At 34.5% G+C, this 19,558-nt stretch overlaps 1 protein-coding gene and 1 pseudogene across 2 annotated transcripts; both read right to left on the reverse strand.

Moving 5' to 3' along the window:
- Window positions 1-7,964: 7,964 nt before the first annotated feature.
- Window positions 7,965-9,545, reverse strand: LOC125221325 (pectinesterase pseudogene; annotated as a pseudogene).
- A 7,309-nt stretch (window positions 9,546-16,854) lies between these two features.
- LOC125219627 (protein DETOXIFICATION 54-like) lies at window positions 16,855-19,140 on the reverse strand. 2 transcript variants are annotated; one of them, XM_048121650.2, is made up of 4 exons: window positions 18,889-19,140; window positions 18,727-18,782; window positions 17,774-18,637; window positions 16,855-17,568 (listed from the first exon to the last, which is right to left on the reverse strand). In XM_048121650.2, exons 2-4 carry the CDS (start codon window positions 18,778-18,780, stop codon window positions 17,017-17,019), a joined length of 1,470 nt encoding a protein of 489 aa, XP_047977607.1. In that variant the 5' UTR covers window positions 18,781-18,782; window positions 18,889-19,140; the 3' UTR covers window positions 16,855-17,016. The 2 variants fall into 2 exon arrangements, with proteins under 2 accessions (XP_047977607.1, XP_047977609.1); XM_048121652.2 differs by having other exon boundaries at window positions 18,727-18,808.
- Window positions 19,141-19,558: the final 418 nt, after the last annotated feature.

Here is a 19,558-nt window from a genome sequence, read left to right on the forward strand (position 1 = left end):
CAAACCCACTATTAAAGACCGAACCACCGAACCATACCAAATTAGGGCTTTTAGATCTAGTTTTTTATGGATGAGATTCACAAATTTATAAATTATTTTCTCCTTCATCACCGGTTTATTTTAATTCATCCGAAGGTAAATAAGTCATACTAACACGTTACGAAGATTTAACTTCATTCCAGAATATATTACTTCATTCCATTAGGTTTTTACTTCATTCTAATAGGATTATTACTTCATTCTAGTACGTAAATGCAGTTTCGCCATCACGTGCCGTTCTTTCTCTCTACAATATCTATGAAGTAAAAACCTTATCCAATGAAGTAATAACGTTTCTGAATGAAGTAATAAATTCACTTGAATAAATTGCATTTTTAATGTGAATAAAGTAAAAACTCATGTCAATGAATTCGAATGAAGCATATGTTGAATAATTTCAAAACCTACTTGGAGCAAGTAAAAACATGTTGTAGTTTCAATGTATTACGTACATAATGAAGTAATAAACCTATACAATGAAGTAAAATTGGCTTGTAATGAAGATCGAAAAAAAATTACACAACATCATATCTCATCAAAAAACTAGATCTAATGGCCCAGATTTGGTCTCTAGTTCGGTCTTTAAGAAGGGTTCGACATTGATTACAACTCTCTCTCTCTCTCTCTATATATATATATATATATAGGGTCTTGTTAGGATAAGATTTTTGGGCATAATTGAGAAATGAGATGCAATCTCAGCCACTAATTCACAAGATTAACTTAATGTCAACAACTATTACATTATGTCAACACGGGGGTATAATTGTCTTTTCATTAAATTGTATTTGAAATCATTTTCTAAAATCCTCTCTAAAACTCTAGCTGCAAAGTCTTCAAATCTTCAACATTCAAATCTTCAAATCTCTTCAACATTCAAATCTTCAAATCTCTTCAACATTCAAATCTTCAAATCTTCAAATCTTCAACATTCTAATCTTCAAATCTTCAACATTCAAATTTTCAAATCTTCAACATTCAATAAAATAACACTTATTAAAATATCAACAACTAAAAAATAACACTTATAATTTACATATCAATACCGAGAATATCGAATGTCAACAACTCATATTAAAATGTCAACAACTTAAAAATAACACTTACAATTCACATATCAATACCGAGAATATCGAATGTCAACAACTCGTATTAAAATGTCAACAACTAAACAAATAACACTTATAATTTACATATCAATACCGAGATTATCGAATGTCAACAACTTGTATTAAAATGTCAACTAAAAAATAACACTTACAATTCACATATCAATACCGAGAATATCGAATGCCATCACCTCGTATTAAAATGTCAACAACTAAAAAATAACACTTACAATTCACATATCAATACCGAGATTATCGAATGTCAACAACTCGTATTAAAATGTCAACAACTAAAAAATAACACTTATAATTAATGTCAACGACAAATGTCAATAACAAATGTTATGTCAACAACAAACTTTATTTATGTCAACTACGATGTCAACAACAAACTTTATTTATGTCAACAATAACATTTCACAAATAATTAATGGCAACGACAAATATTTTCATTTTAACGACGTATATTATTTATGTCAACAACAACGTTTTACATATAATTCATGTCAACAACAATGTTTTACATATAATAGTTGACATTATATGTATGTAGTTGACATGAATTGTAACTAACTAGTAGCAACTAATTTCCAACTGGAGAATTTCACCAAACACCTAGAATGCATCATGATTAAGCTTGATTCTCCAATCCAGCTCACGTCCCAAATTTCCACAAATATAAACTCAAATCTCAATCTTAATTTCAATTTCAAACTCAATCGAAGAATTAGCCCCGGAATTAACTAGAATTGTCAAATATCCCAACCACGTCTTCGTAGTGAAGTTCTCTCTATCCTGAAATTTATCAAACAAATCCAAAATCCAACTCTCAATTCATCCTCATCCACCAAACTTAGCAGCTCGATGAGGAGACGCAGCCTGAATAGCTGCTCTGAAATTGCAGGATCTCAACGCGTTGCCGCGGACAAATTCCAACGCCGAAACCACCACTGATTTCGCCTTCACCGCTGCCTTCTTCAGCTTCCGACTCCTCAGCAGCTTCTCGCCGTCGGAATAGCCTAATTTGTAAGTCTGCAGAAAAAATTCGTCTCTTTCTCGCCCGATCGCGGCGGTAGCTCCATGAAGTCATTAGATTCTGGCCACTCCGCCGCGTCGAGAAGATTCTCCAGCCTCCGTCGCCGCTTCTCGCTCCAGATTCTATCTCGCCGCCGCTTCTCCAACCATGTAGAATTCTCGTCGAATTCTATCTCATTCAAGCAATTCATCAAAAATTAGTTGAATTCATCTGAATTAATCCCCAATCAATTGTGTATTAGTAGTAAATTGAATTGAATTGATAGGTAAATTTAGTTGCAATCAACACCGTGGGATGGAGGGAGAAACTGATTTTGGCTCTGCAGTTCTTCTTCCCCATCTTTGATTGGCCCCAATTACCATTCTATCATTTCATAATAAATTAATCTAAAAATATTTTTTGTGTGGCAAAATCTGGACCACTCATTTAATAAAAATGAGTGGCTGATATTGCATCTCATTTCTCAATTAACCTAAAAAATCTCAATTGATCATGGACCTATATATATATATATATATATAGAGTCCCATTATCCACAAACCCACTTTTAAAGACCGAACCACCGAACCATACCAAATTAGGACTTTTAGATCTAGTTTTTTATGGATGAGATTCACAAATTTATAAATTATTTTCTCCTTCATCACCAGTCTATTTTTATTCATCCGAAGGTAAATAAGTCATACTAACACGTTACGAATATTTAACTTCATTCCAGAATATATTACTTCATTTCGGTAGGTTTTTACTTCATTCTAATAGGATTATTACTTCATTCTAGTACGCAAATGCAGTTTCGCCGTCGCGTGCCGTTCTTTCTCTCTACAATATCTATCACCACCGCTACGACGCTGATATGGTGTAATAAACACATGGAATAATATAATAAATTATATGAATGAAGTATGTGTAGAAGCATTTGAAGTCCTACTGGAATGAAGTAAAAACCTTATCCAATGAAGTAATAACGTTTCTGAATGAAATAATAAATTCACTTGAATAAATTGTATTTTTTAAAGTCAATAAAGTAAAAACTCATGTCAATGAATTCGAATGAAGCATATGTTGAATCATTTCAAAACCTACTTGAAGCAAGTAAAAACATGTTGTAGTTTCAATGTATTACGTACAGAATAAAGTAATAAACCTATACAATGAAGTAAAATTGGCTTGTAATGAAGAGCGAAAAAAATTTACACAGCAACATATCTCATCAAAAAACTAGATCTTATGGCCCAGATTTGTTCTCTAGTTCGGTCTTTAAGAAGGGTTCGACATTGATTACAACTCTCTATATATATATATATAGGGATGTGATCAAATGAAAACCATATATATAATGAAAACTCAAAACTTTAATCCTAGCCACTAATTTTTACAGATCTGTGTTTAATATTGCGTTGTTTTTTAATCTCAACAAAAGTATGTATTTTATCAACAAGGGGTATTTTTGTGAGATTATTTTTGAACGGTTTGTCATCCTGATTTCTCTCCCACTTTCCAAAACTAAAAATTTTCAGATCTTAACACATAACTGACGTCAAAAATTAAACTTGGTTGAAAAAAAGCACAAAATTCAAGTTGATTCAACCAAAACCCTAGTTCAAACAAGAAGTGAAATTTTTTTCCGCAACAAAATGCTTGAATTTTGCGTTGAAATTGTGTTGCTCATGTGTTGATGTTGAATTTTGGGTTGAAATCATGTTGATTCAATATTGATTCTTACGTTTAAATTGCTTGATTGTTTTGGTCTGATTTTGAAATCGAATTTTGGTTGGTAATAGGCTGTGCAGTAAATTCTGATAGTCTCTGCAGTTGAAATGGCTTGAATTATGCGTTGAAATTGCGTTGATCCTGTGTTGATCATGTATTGATGTTGAATTTTGGGTTGAAATCGTGTTGATTCTATATTGATTCTTACGTTTAAATTGCTTGATTATTTTGGTCTGATTTTGAAATCGAATTTTGGTTGGTAATAGACTGTGCAGTAGAATTCTAATAGTCTATGCAATTGAAATGGCTTGAATTATGCGTTGAAATTGCGTTGATCCTGTGTTGATCTTGTGTTGATGTTGAATTTTTGGTTGAAATCGTGTTGATTATATATTGATTTTTATGTTTAAATTGCTTGATTATTTTGTTCTGCTTTTGAAATCGTATTTTTGTTGGTAATAGTCTCTGCAGTAGAATTCTGATAGTCTCTGCAGTTGAAATCTTATTTTTGTTGGTAATAGTCTCTGCTATTGAATTCTGATATCTGTTGGTAATAGTCTCTGCTGTTGAATTTGGTCTGCTGAGTTTGTGCTGAATTTGTATTGATTGCGCGTTGATTTGTGTTGATCTTGTGATATGATTTTAGGTGTATTCCGTACAGAAACTTACATTGCTTTTTTGTTGATTTTGTGAGTAATTGAAACTGATTAATTAACGTGAATAGTGGAAGGAGAGAGAACGACGAAATCGGGATTGCATAATTATTCCATAAATAAATGATTCACTTTATTATGAAAATGTCTAATATGTCCTCTGTTGCCAGATTCATAGAGGTTATTGAAATTAATAATCTAGAAACATAATAAGCGTTGATAACTAATAATTAGTGGCTAGGATTAAAGTTTTGAGTTTTCATTATATATATGGTTTTCATTATATCACTACCCTATATATATATATATATATATATATATATATATATATATATATATATATATATATATATATGGTCTTGGTAGGATGAGATTTTTGGGTATAATTGAGAAATGAGATGCAATCTCAGCCACTAATTCACAATATTAACTTAATGTCAACAACTATCACATTATGTCAATACGGGGGTATAATTGTCTTTTCATTAAATTGTATTTGAAATCATTTTCTAAAACCCTCTCTAAAATTCTAGCTGCAAAGTATTCAAATCTTCAAATCTTAAAAATTTAAAATTTCAAATCTTCAATATTCAATAAAATAACACTTATTAAAATGTCAACAACTAAAAAATAGCACTTATAATTCACATATCAATACCGAGAATATCGAATGTCAACAACTCGTATTAAAATGTCAACAACTAACAAATAACACTTACAATTCACATATCAATACCGAGAATATCGAATGTCAACAATTCGTATTAAAATGTCAACAACTAACAAATAACACTTACAATTCACATATCAATACCGAGAATATCGAATGTTAACAACTCGTATTAAAATTTCAACAACTAACAAATAACACTTACTATTCACATATCAATATCGAGAATATCGAATGTTAACAACTCGTATTAAAATGTCAATAACTAACAAATAACACTTATAATTCACATATCAATAGCGAGAATATCAAATGTCAACAACTCGTATAGAAATGCCAACAACTAAAAAATAGTAATACTTATAATTTACATATAAATAGCGAGAATATCAAATGTAATGAATAAAAAATTTCATCTATTGAAATCAATAAAAAAAATTTAATAACAATAATTTAGGAATTGAGAAATAATCACGTCATTCCATCTCACTATTACAACGCCAAATCCACTAAAATATATGAATCTCACTATTACAACGCCAAATCCACTAAAATATGTGATCAAAATATAAATTGATGAATAAACTAACCACAATCATGGAAGGGGATCTCGACGGCGCCGTAAAGCTTCACCACGTTCTTCACCAAAATATAATCGTTGAATAAACTAGATAATATTACCAATTGAAAATTGAGTGGAAGTGTGATATAATCAAGCATTGTACTCGTCAACCAAAGCCAGACTCAGCAGCGCGCAAGCCGCGTTCTGCTTCGACACCTCGGTGCCTGTTTTCAAAACATAAATTAGGGATTTCACAGCGCCGGCTCTGGTTATCACGATCTTGTTGCCGTCGTGGAGGGAGAGATTAAGAAGCGCCGTCACCGCGTGCTCCTGCGCGGTAGAGTCCGAGCAATTGAGAAGCGGAATCAAAGCAGGCACGGCGCCGAATTCCCCAATTAAAACACGATTATCAGCGTGATTCCTCGCCAATAACCACAATTCACCGCCACAGACCTCTTCACCGCAATTGAAGAAGACTGCAACCCGTCGGCGCAGAGCTTGACCGTTGGCTGGAGATCCTCCGGCGAGATGCTCTCGATAATCTCCGTCGAAAAAGTCTCTATGTAGCAATCCGTAGCTCTTTGTTTTTAATTGGGTTTGTTTTCATTTGTTCACGGTTGAAATTACTATTATATCCGTTCATAATTAATTAATTCTAAAATAAGTTTGATGTGACAAATTTTGAACCACTCATTTAATAAAAATGAGTGGTTGATAATGCATCTCAATTCTCAATTAAACTTAAAAATCTCAATTGATCATAACCTTATATATATGTATATAATTCGATTTTTCGATTTTTTTTCTCCCGAACCGAAAAACCAAAGTTTTTATATTTTAAAACTGAACCGAATTGAAAAAATGAAAAAATCGAACCGAATTTTAAAATTTCGGTTTGGTTTGGTTCGGATATTTAGTTTTTTTATTTTTTTTTCTCACCCCTAGCTAGTGTACATAGACTCGTATACTTTTGTTAGCAATTCACTTTTATATTATGTATCCATTCTTTAAGCAATAAGAGTATCCACATTCACGCTCTTATCCAAAAGCATGGATGCGGGTCTAAACCCATTTTTTTCATTTTTTTTATTTCCATGCTTTTGTTTAAGATCACATCCATGTTCTTCCACAAGGCATGCTCTTACACTGTTCATTGGTCCCGCTATTTTATAATTCAATTTAAATACTTCAATTACTAAAAATATTTTCATAATATTAAAATGCATTAAAAATATATGAAATACTATTACAAATTACTAATAAATACTCCATCCGTCCCACAAAAATATGTGCATTCAATTTTTAAAAGTTATAGTATCAATTTATTAATATAAGTCCCACTATCTACTAACATTACTTTAACTATCATTCTCCTTTTCTCTCTTATTTTACCCTACCATTCTTCTCCTCTTACTTTACTAATTTTATCTTAATTCTCGTGTCATACCCATTGCACATATTTTTATGGGACGAATGGAGTAATAAAAAAGTACATAATTAAAATCCTAAAAATTAAGAAAGAGTGTTTGAGGCGATTGGGCGTCACCGCCCAACCAGAAAACGCCACGTGTCTTGTCCGCTGCCAAGGACAGAGCTCTTGGCAACGAGCTCGTCCGTGCCGACGACACAGCTCCGCCTTCCATAAGAGCTACCCGATGCAGATGCCCTAAAACTATGAAGCAACATTATGGGTTATTATTCTTGAGTAAATGATATCGTTATCATCTATAGAGCTTTACTCCCTCCGTCCACGAAAATTTGTCCCAGTTTTCCATTTCTGTCCGTCCCCCAAAATTTGTCTCATTTCACTTTTACCATTTTTGATAGTGGACCCCATATTCCACTAACTCATTCCTACTCACATTTTCAACTCACTTTCCATTACATTTTTTAAAACCCGTGTCCGGTCAAACCGGGACGAATTTTCGTGGACGGAGGGAGTATTTATTAACAACAATTTGTGATTTATATAGCATCAAAATATATAAATTGGATTTAGGCATCTGATAAAAACTCAAATCAATTCCAATAAAAACTGTCCAAGATAATTTAATTTGGGACATTATTGAAAAAGGGTTGAAACATGAGCATTACTGTGTTTGATAATTTTGTTATATATATGGTAAATATATACCATAGTGTGTATACTTGAAGATGGTATATGTAATAAAAGGAGAGTGAATCAAATAAGACCCCAATCATAGGGAACTTGTGTTGCTGGCAGCCAATCTTTCCCTTGTATAAAATTGTCGACCGCGTACCGAGACGCCTCCTTGCGTCCAAGCCTAGGCTTCACTCCTGGCCATTTCATTCGACCCTTAGTTTCCGCGCCATCCCCAAGGTTGTAATACTCCGCTAGGAAAACAGTGTTCTTTGGCGTGGGTGGATCCCAGGGTGTCCACCCGATTGGATCGATCAATTTACCCATATTATTTTGCATGAACACAACCGAGGCATAGTTCTTCCAAGGCCGCCCGAGGTAGGTTCTCACGCCCGTCAGGTCTTCCGCCGCTCGGATCGTGCTGGATTGCACCACAGTCCCGGTCGGCCAATCCGGGTCCGTCCTGCCCTGGGCCGTGATCGTGTTGAATTGCCCACGGAGTGGCTTTCTAACCAAGATGCTGCTCTTTTGTATCACCACGGCCGCGTTGCCGAAGATGAAGTCGATCGTGCCGTAGATTTCGCACTCGCGGTACAACTGCCGGTTGGATAGGGGGCAGAGGGTGTCTTGGTAGCCTTCCATGCTGCACCGGTAGAATACGGAGCGGTCTCCCGCTGAGAGGAGGGCCACAGCTTGTTCGTTGATGGCTCCGGCAATGTTGACGAATTTTATGTCCTGGGCTATGAATCCCTCTCCGTATGCGGCTGCTCACAAAGATTGAATGTATTAATTATATTATATAAATATGGAGTAAGAATAAAAAAAGTTACCAAAGGTGGCGGTTGCCCAAGTCTGGAATCCAGCACGATAACTCAAGTTGTTGTGGATTATGGTTTTATCCATCCCATCTCCAACCATCATCAAATTCCATCTATCTGGCGGTATCTTCACATTTTCATTATAAGATCCACTCTTCACATAAATCACATACCTCTTCATGCTAATTCTCGGCGCATCGTTCACCGCAGCCTGTACTGTCCTATACTTACCCGATCCATCTTTGGCCACCACAACGTCAGCTTTGATCTTCGAATCCGCCCTCATGAGATTCATGTCCCCATCAGATAGCCAACTTGGATACTCAGAATCTTTGTTCAAAACATCAGATATACCGTTCAACTTGGCCATCCTTTTTGTGGTGTCTTTGTTGGTATCAATGGGATACTTGAGTTTGTTGTATACAGATTCAAACATCACCCGGGATTGATCCTCAAATCCGTCTATGCACGTCTGTAGAATGGTGCCTGCGGCGCATATCATGGACATCATTCCGGCCTTGGTTACATCAGTCGAGAGGGATCTATTGAGGTTATATACTGCGAGAGAGAGAAACTCTTGGCAACATGTCAGTGCGGATAAGGCTAGTTTGTTGTTGTCTGCATTAATGCTGTCTACATTAGTGTTGTTGATCATTCTTCCGATTTCTCCATTGTCACTGAAATATGGGATTGCTGATGAAATTTGTTGCATTGTCAACTCTGTCAAGTTCCTGCATTGACTTTCATTTGTAGTGCCTCTCTCCAAGATGTTTTCATCGGTTGTTGCAATCGCTTGAGATAATGTAATAGCTATGCAAATGATTAAGGTTACAAGTGAGGCCATGGATGGAAATGTTAGAAATATGGAAAAATTCCGAGCCCTGCACAAGCAGTACTCTAACTATTATAATCGAAAGAAAATAACAATCAAAATGAAATGGAAATTACAATGAAAAATACAAACCAAATGTAAGTCGAGTTGAGGAAAACGTATTTTTGCAAGACAAATTACGTCTAGACTAGTATTTTCGGATTGTCGTATTATCCTCAGAGATAAAACGACTCTTTCCTAGCGTGTAGAAGCATCCTAAACCCGCTAAGTGCAGGCAAACTTGACGGAATTCATAGAATCAAGCAAACAAACTTCTATGCAAATGCAAAAGCTAAATATGCACAATGATAAGAAAAAACTTGAGAGAAGAATGCTTTCTGATGTGTGTTTTTCTATTCCAAACTCATGCATATTTATAAGCTCAAATGGGGAACTTAAAGAGATTGTTAATCAAGTCACCTCATGAATTTATGAGTGATTTCCTTGTTACATTCTTGGATATAAATTTATGAGTGATTTCTTGTTCTTAGCTCTTGTGCCGAAAAGAAATGTTTTACGTAACATGGGGACGGAGAGAGTAATATTTAGCGTGACATTTTAATTTTTTAAGTATGAATTAATTATAGTTAAATTATTTTATTAGAATCAAGCAGATTGATATAGCAGAATTTAGTTAAAATAACTAATAAATGGCTTGCAATGAATCAAATACTTAAATTCATTGTTGGGCTTATTGCGAGATGTTTAATGGAGGAAAAAGAATATAAATTGGAAGTCAAAATCAAACAAGATAAGTCAAGAGTAATATTTAGTCAACGGAGACACAACCTATTTTATGAGTTTTTATCCCTTGCCTCTTGTCGCCGACCCCATTTAAAGTTAAAACCAAAGTAAAATACTAATGAATCCACTTTTCTATCCCAGTCTTCCGACCTTCCAAATTACAAAAAGAAAAAGGAAAAAATGATAGTAGTCCCCATTTTTTATCTGTTTAATTAAATTATGTTTGCAAAAGCAAAGGCATTAATTAACCTACTACAATAAATTTTTCCATTTTGGACTCATTTTTCCGATCATGTACATATTCAACCACGAATAAATTATGATGATTTTATATTTTTATTTGCATCACTGATTTAGAATGAAATCACCTCGAAATTGCAAGTGGAAATAACATCTAAATTGGCCTTCCATTTTCATTGAAAATTATCCAAAAAGTGTTATTTTATCTGTCCATCAAGTTAGTTATTTCAATTTTCATATATATTCAGAAAATGCATTAGTATTTATTAAAAATTAAATATTTTTCTTTTGGATTGTCTCATTAAAAATAAAATATTTTTTAATATAATCTTTACTTTTTCCTCCCTTTTATTTTACACTCTTCATTAACTTATAAAGAAAACACTGCATAAAACCAAGTATCTCATACTAGTAGTATTTATTAGGACGAGGGAGTATAATTTATATACATTTTCTGTAGTTGGCTTTATTTATTGATCCATATATAATCTTCTTAATTAGACGTTATTTAATAAGATTATTAATTCAGTAAATGAAAAGTTTAGAATAATTTAAATTATAAAATTGAATTATAATCTTGGATCCTTATCTATTAATTATTTTCATTCTCAATATTTATCTTATTCACGATACTTTGTAAGCTTCTACAAATAATAATATTAATTTCCTCTGTTATTGAAATTTAGAATCTGTAAACAGAAAGTATAGTTACAAAAAGAGGTTAACAGAATTATATAACGGCTTACAACTTTATGAATTTGGAGAGAAATCTCCAATTTATTAATTATTTAAAAGATATTAAAAATTACCAAGAAAAAGGGCAAACAATATGAATGCCTTTTATAGAGAAAAATGTCTCTAAATGTCTACTAAGTACAACCACAGTAGCCACGGGCACATATCTTCTTACCTTTTAAGCAACTTAATATATTGATTTTAAATAATAAGCAAATATATACAGTACATAATATATACTAAGAGAGAGTCTATAGTTGAATTCATCTTTATTCTTTCCAATTTCTTGCAAAAGATTATAATCACACCAAGCTTTCCATTACAAACTGTCTCATGCTGAATCTTTTCGCAAATAGGTTTAGATAATCGCAATCTATCGTATATGTGCAAAGCTTTTGCTAATGTGCTTGCTGTAATTATAAAATACATATAAATAAATTAAACAAATATATATAGATAAGAAAAAAAACCATGAATCTTTAATATAATTTCAATATAGAGAAAGATAACACCTGAGGATTGACATTTCCCGTTTCAATGTTTTTTTGTATATTTGCAATTGCAATCGTAGTGCAATGCGTCTAGGGACGAAGACTTTGTCGAGATGGAGAATCTGTTACGTTTAGCAGAGTATTTGGGGTTGAGGCCGAGCTTCAAGCGTGCATTTTTGCAGCATCCAGGGATTTTTTATGTGTCGAGTAAGATTGGGATGCATACTGCAGTTAACTCTAAGGGAGGCCTATAAGAGGGGGATGTTAATTGAGTGGCATCCTTTAATGTGTATTCAGCTAATGAATGTGGTGAAGTGGAAGATTGGTGTTTATATAAAGAAATGTGAAGGGTATGGTGTGGAGCATGATGAGGGCGTGGAGGAAGATGTTGACGTAATGTAGTACGACGAGAGTGATGATGATGAGGTTGGAAATGTGAGTAAAAGAGGGATGCAGGAGATGATGAAGGGCAGGAATACTAGAGATGTGGTTAGGACAAGAGCAAGAGATCTTGAAGAAATTGTGTTGGAAAGTTCCAAAAGGTCTTCTAGGATAAGAAATGCGCTAGGTGGCGAAAAGCACAACTCGTCGGATGATGATGAAACTGATGATTGTGAGGAGGGTGGGGAGGTTGAAAATGTGACTAAGAGGGGAATGAAAGGAAAGGTGGGGATTTTGGAAGAAGTGATATTTGAAGTGTGGGAAGGAGGAATAATGGAAGAGGCACTGAAGCAAATATGTTGAGAAATTCAGCAAGATCTTCTAGGAGAACAAAAGGATGACTTGTTAGATGACGATGGTGATGCCGTTGAGGCTAGAAATGTGAGTCATAGAGGGAAGCACAATTGAATGGCAGAGATTTTGAGAAGAGGAATACTAGAGGCGTGGGAAGGGGGACAGATTGAACACGCGCTGAAGAGAATATGTCGAAATTTTCAACAAGGCCTTCTAGGAGAACAAATTTTCGAGACGATGATTTGAAAACACACAGAAGGTTCACAAAGAAATCAGATTTCTCAGGAAATAGGACTCGATCTGAAATAGGGAGGAGATCCACATAGCATTGGTAGTGGAAAGAAATCAGCTTCTTAACTGAGCAACCTCATGTATCAGGTTGCTATTGCATTTCAGTTTTTGATTGATGTACAATTTTCAACAGAGTGACTGAGGTGCCTGGATATTCTTGTTTCTGCTATTAATACTTCTTGTGTCATTTCTGCTCATTTATGTGGGTTGTATAGGATGGCGATTAGTTTGATATCACAGTTGACACCCAACGCGGAAAATCAATTGATTATTGTTTTTGTGCTGGATGTGCATATCTACTCTCTTGTGAGTAATTTCATAGTTTGAACACTTAATTAAGGTGGGGTTATGTCACTAGCTCAAAAGAAATGAGTTACTTCTCTGTTGGTTGATTCATGTAGGCATGGACTGATGGAAGATAAGAATGCTGTATCTGATTTATGATCTTGTTGCTCTTCCTGTAACAACAGGGCAGCCGATTGTTAGACAGAGGTATTCTCGTGCCACGCTTACCTTCTACTCCTCAAAGGGTAAACTGCGACATGATAAAAACATGTTATTTTATCAAGTCTCAATTTAATACTAGAATGTACTTTTTGTCAATGAGCTTAAATTGGTGTTATGTGAATGAAAATTTCTGCTGTGCATTGCTTACACTTCATTAAAACATAGTGTTGCGCGACTTAATCATTTCCTTTAGTTTCATGATCTTTTCGACTCTGTTGCTTTCTCCTCAACTTTGACACTGTAGCATTTCACAGCATAGGAACAGAGTTCTCTAGAGATTGCTTAGGCCTTAGCTGCTGATATTTTTGGTAAAAAAATAATCTTGAATCTTGTCTGTGGATCTTTACTAATTTGCAGTTTTGGTATTATAAACTGCATAGAAGCTGGTGAGATGGAAAGTTCCTAAGGCAAATATCATTGAACAAATAAGCTTTGGAAGGTATGAGTGGAAGCACTCCTGTCTCATAAATCTTTGTTTTCTTCTACTACTAAAGTAGCTAACCAAGTGGATTTGATTCATTTGGTACTCTCCCATATACATCATATTATATACATATATATGCATGTGAAGTCATTTTTCTCTGCCTCTCATCTTGCCCACTTCTTGATGTTTTATTAGGTCAAGTAGGATTTCTTTCTCATCAAATACTTCAAGATCTTGATTTATATAATGGTTTCTTTTGAATTTATGGGACAGGTCGAAAGACAAGAACATAAAAATTATTGGATTCTAATGATGATGTAATGAAGGTTGTCAGCATATCTAGAAAAGTAGAATGGCTGAAGCATGTAGATCTTTTATTATCAAATATTCAAATTGATTAAAAATGAACATTATTGGTCAATTGTGAAAGAATGGGATGGAAAATGCAACTTTTGTTATGGACAGATTTGATTCCTCTTTTCTTGTCAATGCTACTGACGGCTCAATTTGTTTGTTTCTCTTTATTCTTAATTTCTTATGTTTTAGAACTAATTATTAAGAACTATATGAGCATCGACTTATACATCAATATTGGTCAACTACACCATCCCATTCTCTACGTCGTTAGGTTATTTCAGCCTGATTTTTTTTACTTTTTATATTTTTATTTTGTTTGTCAAAAGACAGTCCATCTCCAACCATACTTCAAAAGTGAGTTTTGTTGTAGAAATCTTCTTCAATTATACATCAAACTCAAACTCAAACTCATTTTTGGTGTTTTTTGTAAAACAACACCAAATATGATGTTACTGCAAAAATTTTGTGATACAAAAACTCAAAAATGGTGAAAATTTTGAATTTGGTGTAAATGGTTGGAATAAAATTACTTTTTGGCATGACGTATACTCAAAAATGAGTTTGAGTTCAGTGTAAATAGTTGGAGACGGTCTTAAAGTGTTAATCTTGGCTTTGGCAGCTAGTTTTTGCATTAAGAGCTTGGGTGGAGATACATTGTGTCATGCATGATATAGAATATGACTTTAATTGATAGTGGTGTGATTATATGCATGGCATAACATATATATTGATGTTATGTTACATGTTTTATATGAGCATTAATTTTGTTTAATTTAAATTAACATTATTTATTTTATTTTATATATTTATTTTAATTTAATATCTCGAACCATATTATTGACGTCGTTAATTTTATATTTTAACTAGTTCTTAAAGGTATTGCTTGATTTATTCATTTTATTTATTATTTTAATATATAAATAAAATAGTACTCCCTCCGTCCCATTAAAAATGACCCACTTTCCTTTTTGGTTTGTCCCAACCAAGATGACCCATTACTTAAAATGGAAACCTATTTATCTCTACTTTATCCCATCTTTCTTACTTTACTCTCTCCATTTAACACACAAAATAAAGTTGCATAAAATCCCGTGCCGCTCAAGAAAGGGGTCATCTTCCTTGGGACGGACGGAGTACATAATTATTTGAGCTTTAGTTTCATGCAAGTTGAAAAATTAAAGATTTTAATAATATTTATAATAGTACTAATTGTGTTGGTGCTTATAAATCAAAGTATGAATAAAGTAATATGTATTGGAAGTTTCTACTTGATTGTGTTTCTTCAACTCATTTTATTTAAAAAAAAATATTCCTACAATTTTTTTTAGCATCATTGTGAACTACTCATACATATTTTTGAGTAACACTAATATTTTTCAACTAAACACATACATACACGTATTGGTGTGTTAATGGATCCATTTTCTTTTTTATTTACCACTAACTTTTTCTGATTCTCATACTTTTTGCAAGCATTTTAGTAGCATGGCTTGGAATCTAGCTCATAAACTAAAACTTTATAAAGTTTAGGGCGCCACGTAGCCAACAATATGGTTAAACTACGGCATAATATATTATTCTTACGGATTTTTAGAATAGAATAACTTTTATAGTAATTGAGTTATATCGGTATATGGTGCAAAGTGAAAACAAAATAAGTCTTTTATGGTTGATTGAGACGACGTGTTGCGTAAAATTAGTAATAGTACAACTATAATATGAATTGAACATATCACCATAAAAATAGTAATGTTAATTAAGTACTGTATGAAAAAAAATATCATGTGCTCAATAATCACATTCACGATATTTTGTTGAGGTGTTTAAATCTAATACTCCTTATTTATAGTAATACTCTTATGTCTCATGTTACTCGCACTTTTATATTTCAGTTATTTCCAAATTACTTATATTATTTCTATTTTAAGTAAGAATTAGAGTATTTAGTTAATATATTTGATTTAAGTAAATATTTCCTTATTAAGTAATTTCTCATTACACTTAAAATACTAATTTAATTGCACTAAAAAAAATTTAATCCCAAATTTATGACCTAAAATAAAAAGTGTGAGTAACATGAGACAAGGGTACTTATAGTAGTACATCTTCTAGTTTCTTCAAAAATATCTCGTATTTAGCTAGTTATAAATTCTATAATCGCATGCTTCCTATGTCTCATGTAGTAGAGACGTTTCATTTTGAGCACTCGTTTTAAAAAAAAATGTAATAGTTAAAGTGTGGATAGAGTTAATAATATAGAGAAGAGTGTTCAAAATGAAACACATTTATTATAGGGGATAGAAGGAGTATTATTTATAAGTGTATACTAGTATATGCGGTATTAGATAAGAGCTAAACTTTAATATTATAGATGCGTTTCTTGTTTTAGGTTTATTTTACAAATATTTTACAGGGTGCGAAAAAATGATTTCCCACATCAGGTGTTCAACATCATTATGGAGTCTGAAAATAAAATATGATAACAAAACAAATCTATATAGAAAAGAGCTAAACTTTAACATAGATTAAAAGCTGTAATAACACATCACAGAAAAAGGGGGTTTGGATTTGAGAGCACTCTCTCCAAAGAGTTGTCATATTTATTGAAAGCCATCCCCATCCACTTCTTTGTCTTTGCAAATCCCACTTCACAAAGCACCAAATCAACTTACATTTGACACGTTTTATACTAATATGGTAGTCTTTCATTTTTAATAACGATCTACTTTCATGCCTCATCATCTTATCTACTATTAAATGTTGAAATCATGAGAGAGTTATTTACACAAACATGACATTAACATTATGAAAACAAGAGATAGTACAAAAACAAGTCTAGTTGTAATGTGTAGCAAAACACCCCACTTTCCAACTAATTCTTGCACCTTTACCAACTTAGAACACTAAAGAAGAAAAGAAACTACACATCATCCATCTTTGAATCCTCCAAAACTAATACTCTTGTGATCTCATCATTAGGGTTACACTTACTTCTCATTTCTAGGCAAGCAAGTTTGCAAGCTTTCACAGCCTCATCTTCCCAATCCGTGCAATGCAGCACAACATAGAGTATCAAGACGGCGCATGCGACTTGAGCTGACAACAACCCTAGCCACAAGCCAGGGAACCCGATGCATAGCCAGAAGGCTAGCCCAACGGCCACAGGCGTCCCCACAAAGTAAAACGAGGCAAGGTTGATCCTAGCAGCCACAACTGGCCTGGCCGTGCCTCTTAGGATGCCACAACCGGTAGTCTGTGGGCAGTTCCCTAGCTCACAGACACCGATAATAGGTAGGACCGATGCAACTAGAGCAATCAACATATCATCCTTTGTAAAGAGAGCGCCCCATCTCTCTCTAAACATCACCGTCCAAACCACGTTGATGATCCCTACAACGAACGCACACGTCAGCGCCACCATTGCCGCCAGCTTGGCCTTGTACGGTCTCCCACCTCCCAGCTCATTTCCTACCTGTACAATCATTCACAATTAGTCCTCAAATTAAGGCATATCAAATCACTAGTAAAATCAACACACACATACATAATGCCATCAATAATTCAAAGAAATAGTACATTTTTTTTGTGGATTCTAATGTCTTAAAGTAAGACAGTTTTTCCTCTCCTAATAGACTAGTCTTTAGAGAGAGTTTTCAAATACAAATATCATCACTTACCCTGGCGGAGACGCAGCCGGCCAGTGCCATCGGAACAGTGTACATAAGGCTAGTAGTCTGAATCATCACGCCGGTGGCGGCCACTGCGAGCTTCGGATTAGGCAAGTATCCGGCGAGCACCGTTACGATCTCGTACCACCACCACTCCAAGCAAATCCCCAGACAGCTCGGCACGGCGAGCTTCAGCAAAGCCCCAATTCCACCACCATCGCCGCCGCCCCATTTCCACTCCCACCTTCCATAAACACAGACATATCCCATCATCAGCACCATCATATGCAAATTGGTCAAAACAGAGGCGATCGCCACCCCACGCACCCCCAGCCCCGCCGCCACCACCAACACATAATTCAAGGGCACGTGAAACACCACCGCCATCAAAGTGCACCACATTTGAGGCTTCGTCACCCCCTGCGACCTCAAATAAACGCGCAATGGCTGCATCAAGGTGTTTGTTAAAAGGTCTGGGAGAGAATAGATGCAATAAATCGCAGCCGTCGATGTGATCTCGCCGTCTTGGCCCATGAAAAGCATGATTGGCTCAAGATTGATCCATAGCAACCCAATGGGGATGATCGCGAGGAGGAGGATGAAGATCATGCGGTGTAGAGAGAGAAAGAGAAGATCCCAATTCTTGGAGCCGTATGCTTGGCTGCAGACCGGCTCCAGCCCCGAAGCTAAGCCGACTAAAACAGAGTAGCCGGTGATGTTGGTGAATCCGATTGACAGCGCGCCGCCGGCGAGCTCCAAGCTGCCGAGCCGCCCCAGGAAAAGGACGGAGACGACGGCTCTCACGTAGACGAGAAAGTTCATTGCAGTTATGGGAAGCACCATTTTCAATAGCTCTTTGATTTCCTCCACCACCTTTCCAACAAATTTGCAGATGTTTGAGAAAAATTGGATTTTTATTCATAAAGATCGAATTTTTATGCATACATGGATTTGGGTTTTACCTGGGCTGACGAAGGATGTTTGTGAGAGTAGAAATCCCGCATTTTTTCTGCCATTTCTGTATATGATAAACAGAGGGAAACACTAAAATATCATGATTTTGAAAGAACATCACAAGAAAAACGGGAAGGGATGGAGCAAGATTTAATTTTTAAGAAGCCCACCTAGAAATTCTTGTTGTGAGAGTTTGAGATTCTTGAATTTTTGATGATGAAATTGTAGCAACTCGAGAGCACAATTATGTCACAAGATTGCATATTACGTACAACATGGATATTGTATTAATAAGCAGGGCAGCTGAGCATTAGTGCAGTGTGATTAATTGAATTCTTTTTTCAGCGTATAATATCTTTGTTTAACAAGTTGTGTCGTGTCACAGACAAAATTAAAAATAAAAATCTGAACTTTAGTAAAGGCCAAAAAAGTGTACAGCTTTTGATAATGGCGGCGACATTAGCTTTTATGGACTCTGCTGAAAGAACAGAAGGAAATGACATATGAGAGGAGAAGGAAATATATTAGAGATGTGATAGAACTACATTTTTGGATAATTATAGTCTCACTTTCGAGATATAGTAATACTCTTCCGTTAACAAAGAATATAAATATTTGGTCGGGGTTTTTATGCATAATTTAGAAAAGTATATAAATATTTGGTCGGGGTTTTTGTGAATAATTTAGTAAAGTAAAAAAGGAATAGATATAAAAAAATTTTAAAGTATTATTAGTAGATAATGAGTCTCAATTTCATTAGAAGAAAGGAGTATTTAAAATTAGAAAGTTTATAATTTTAGGGACAGACTAAGTTCATACTTTTAGGTAGATAATGGGTCT

The sequence above is a fragment of the Salvia hispanica genome, chromosome 1, assembly GCF_029641045.1.
Source record: "Salvia hispanica isolate PSC_SH4W2 chromosome 1, Shi_PSC_v1, whole genome shotgun sequence".
NCBI classification, from domain to species: domain Eukaryota; kingdom Viridiplantae; phylum Streptophyta; class Magnoliopsida; order Lamiales; family Lamiaceae; genus Salvia; species Salvia hispanica.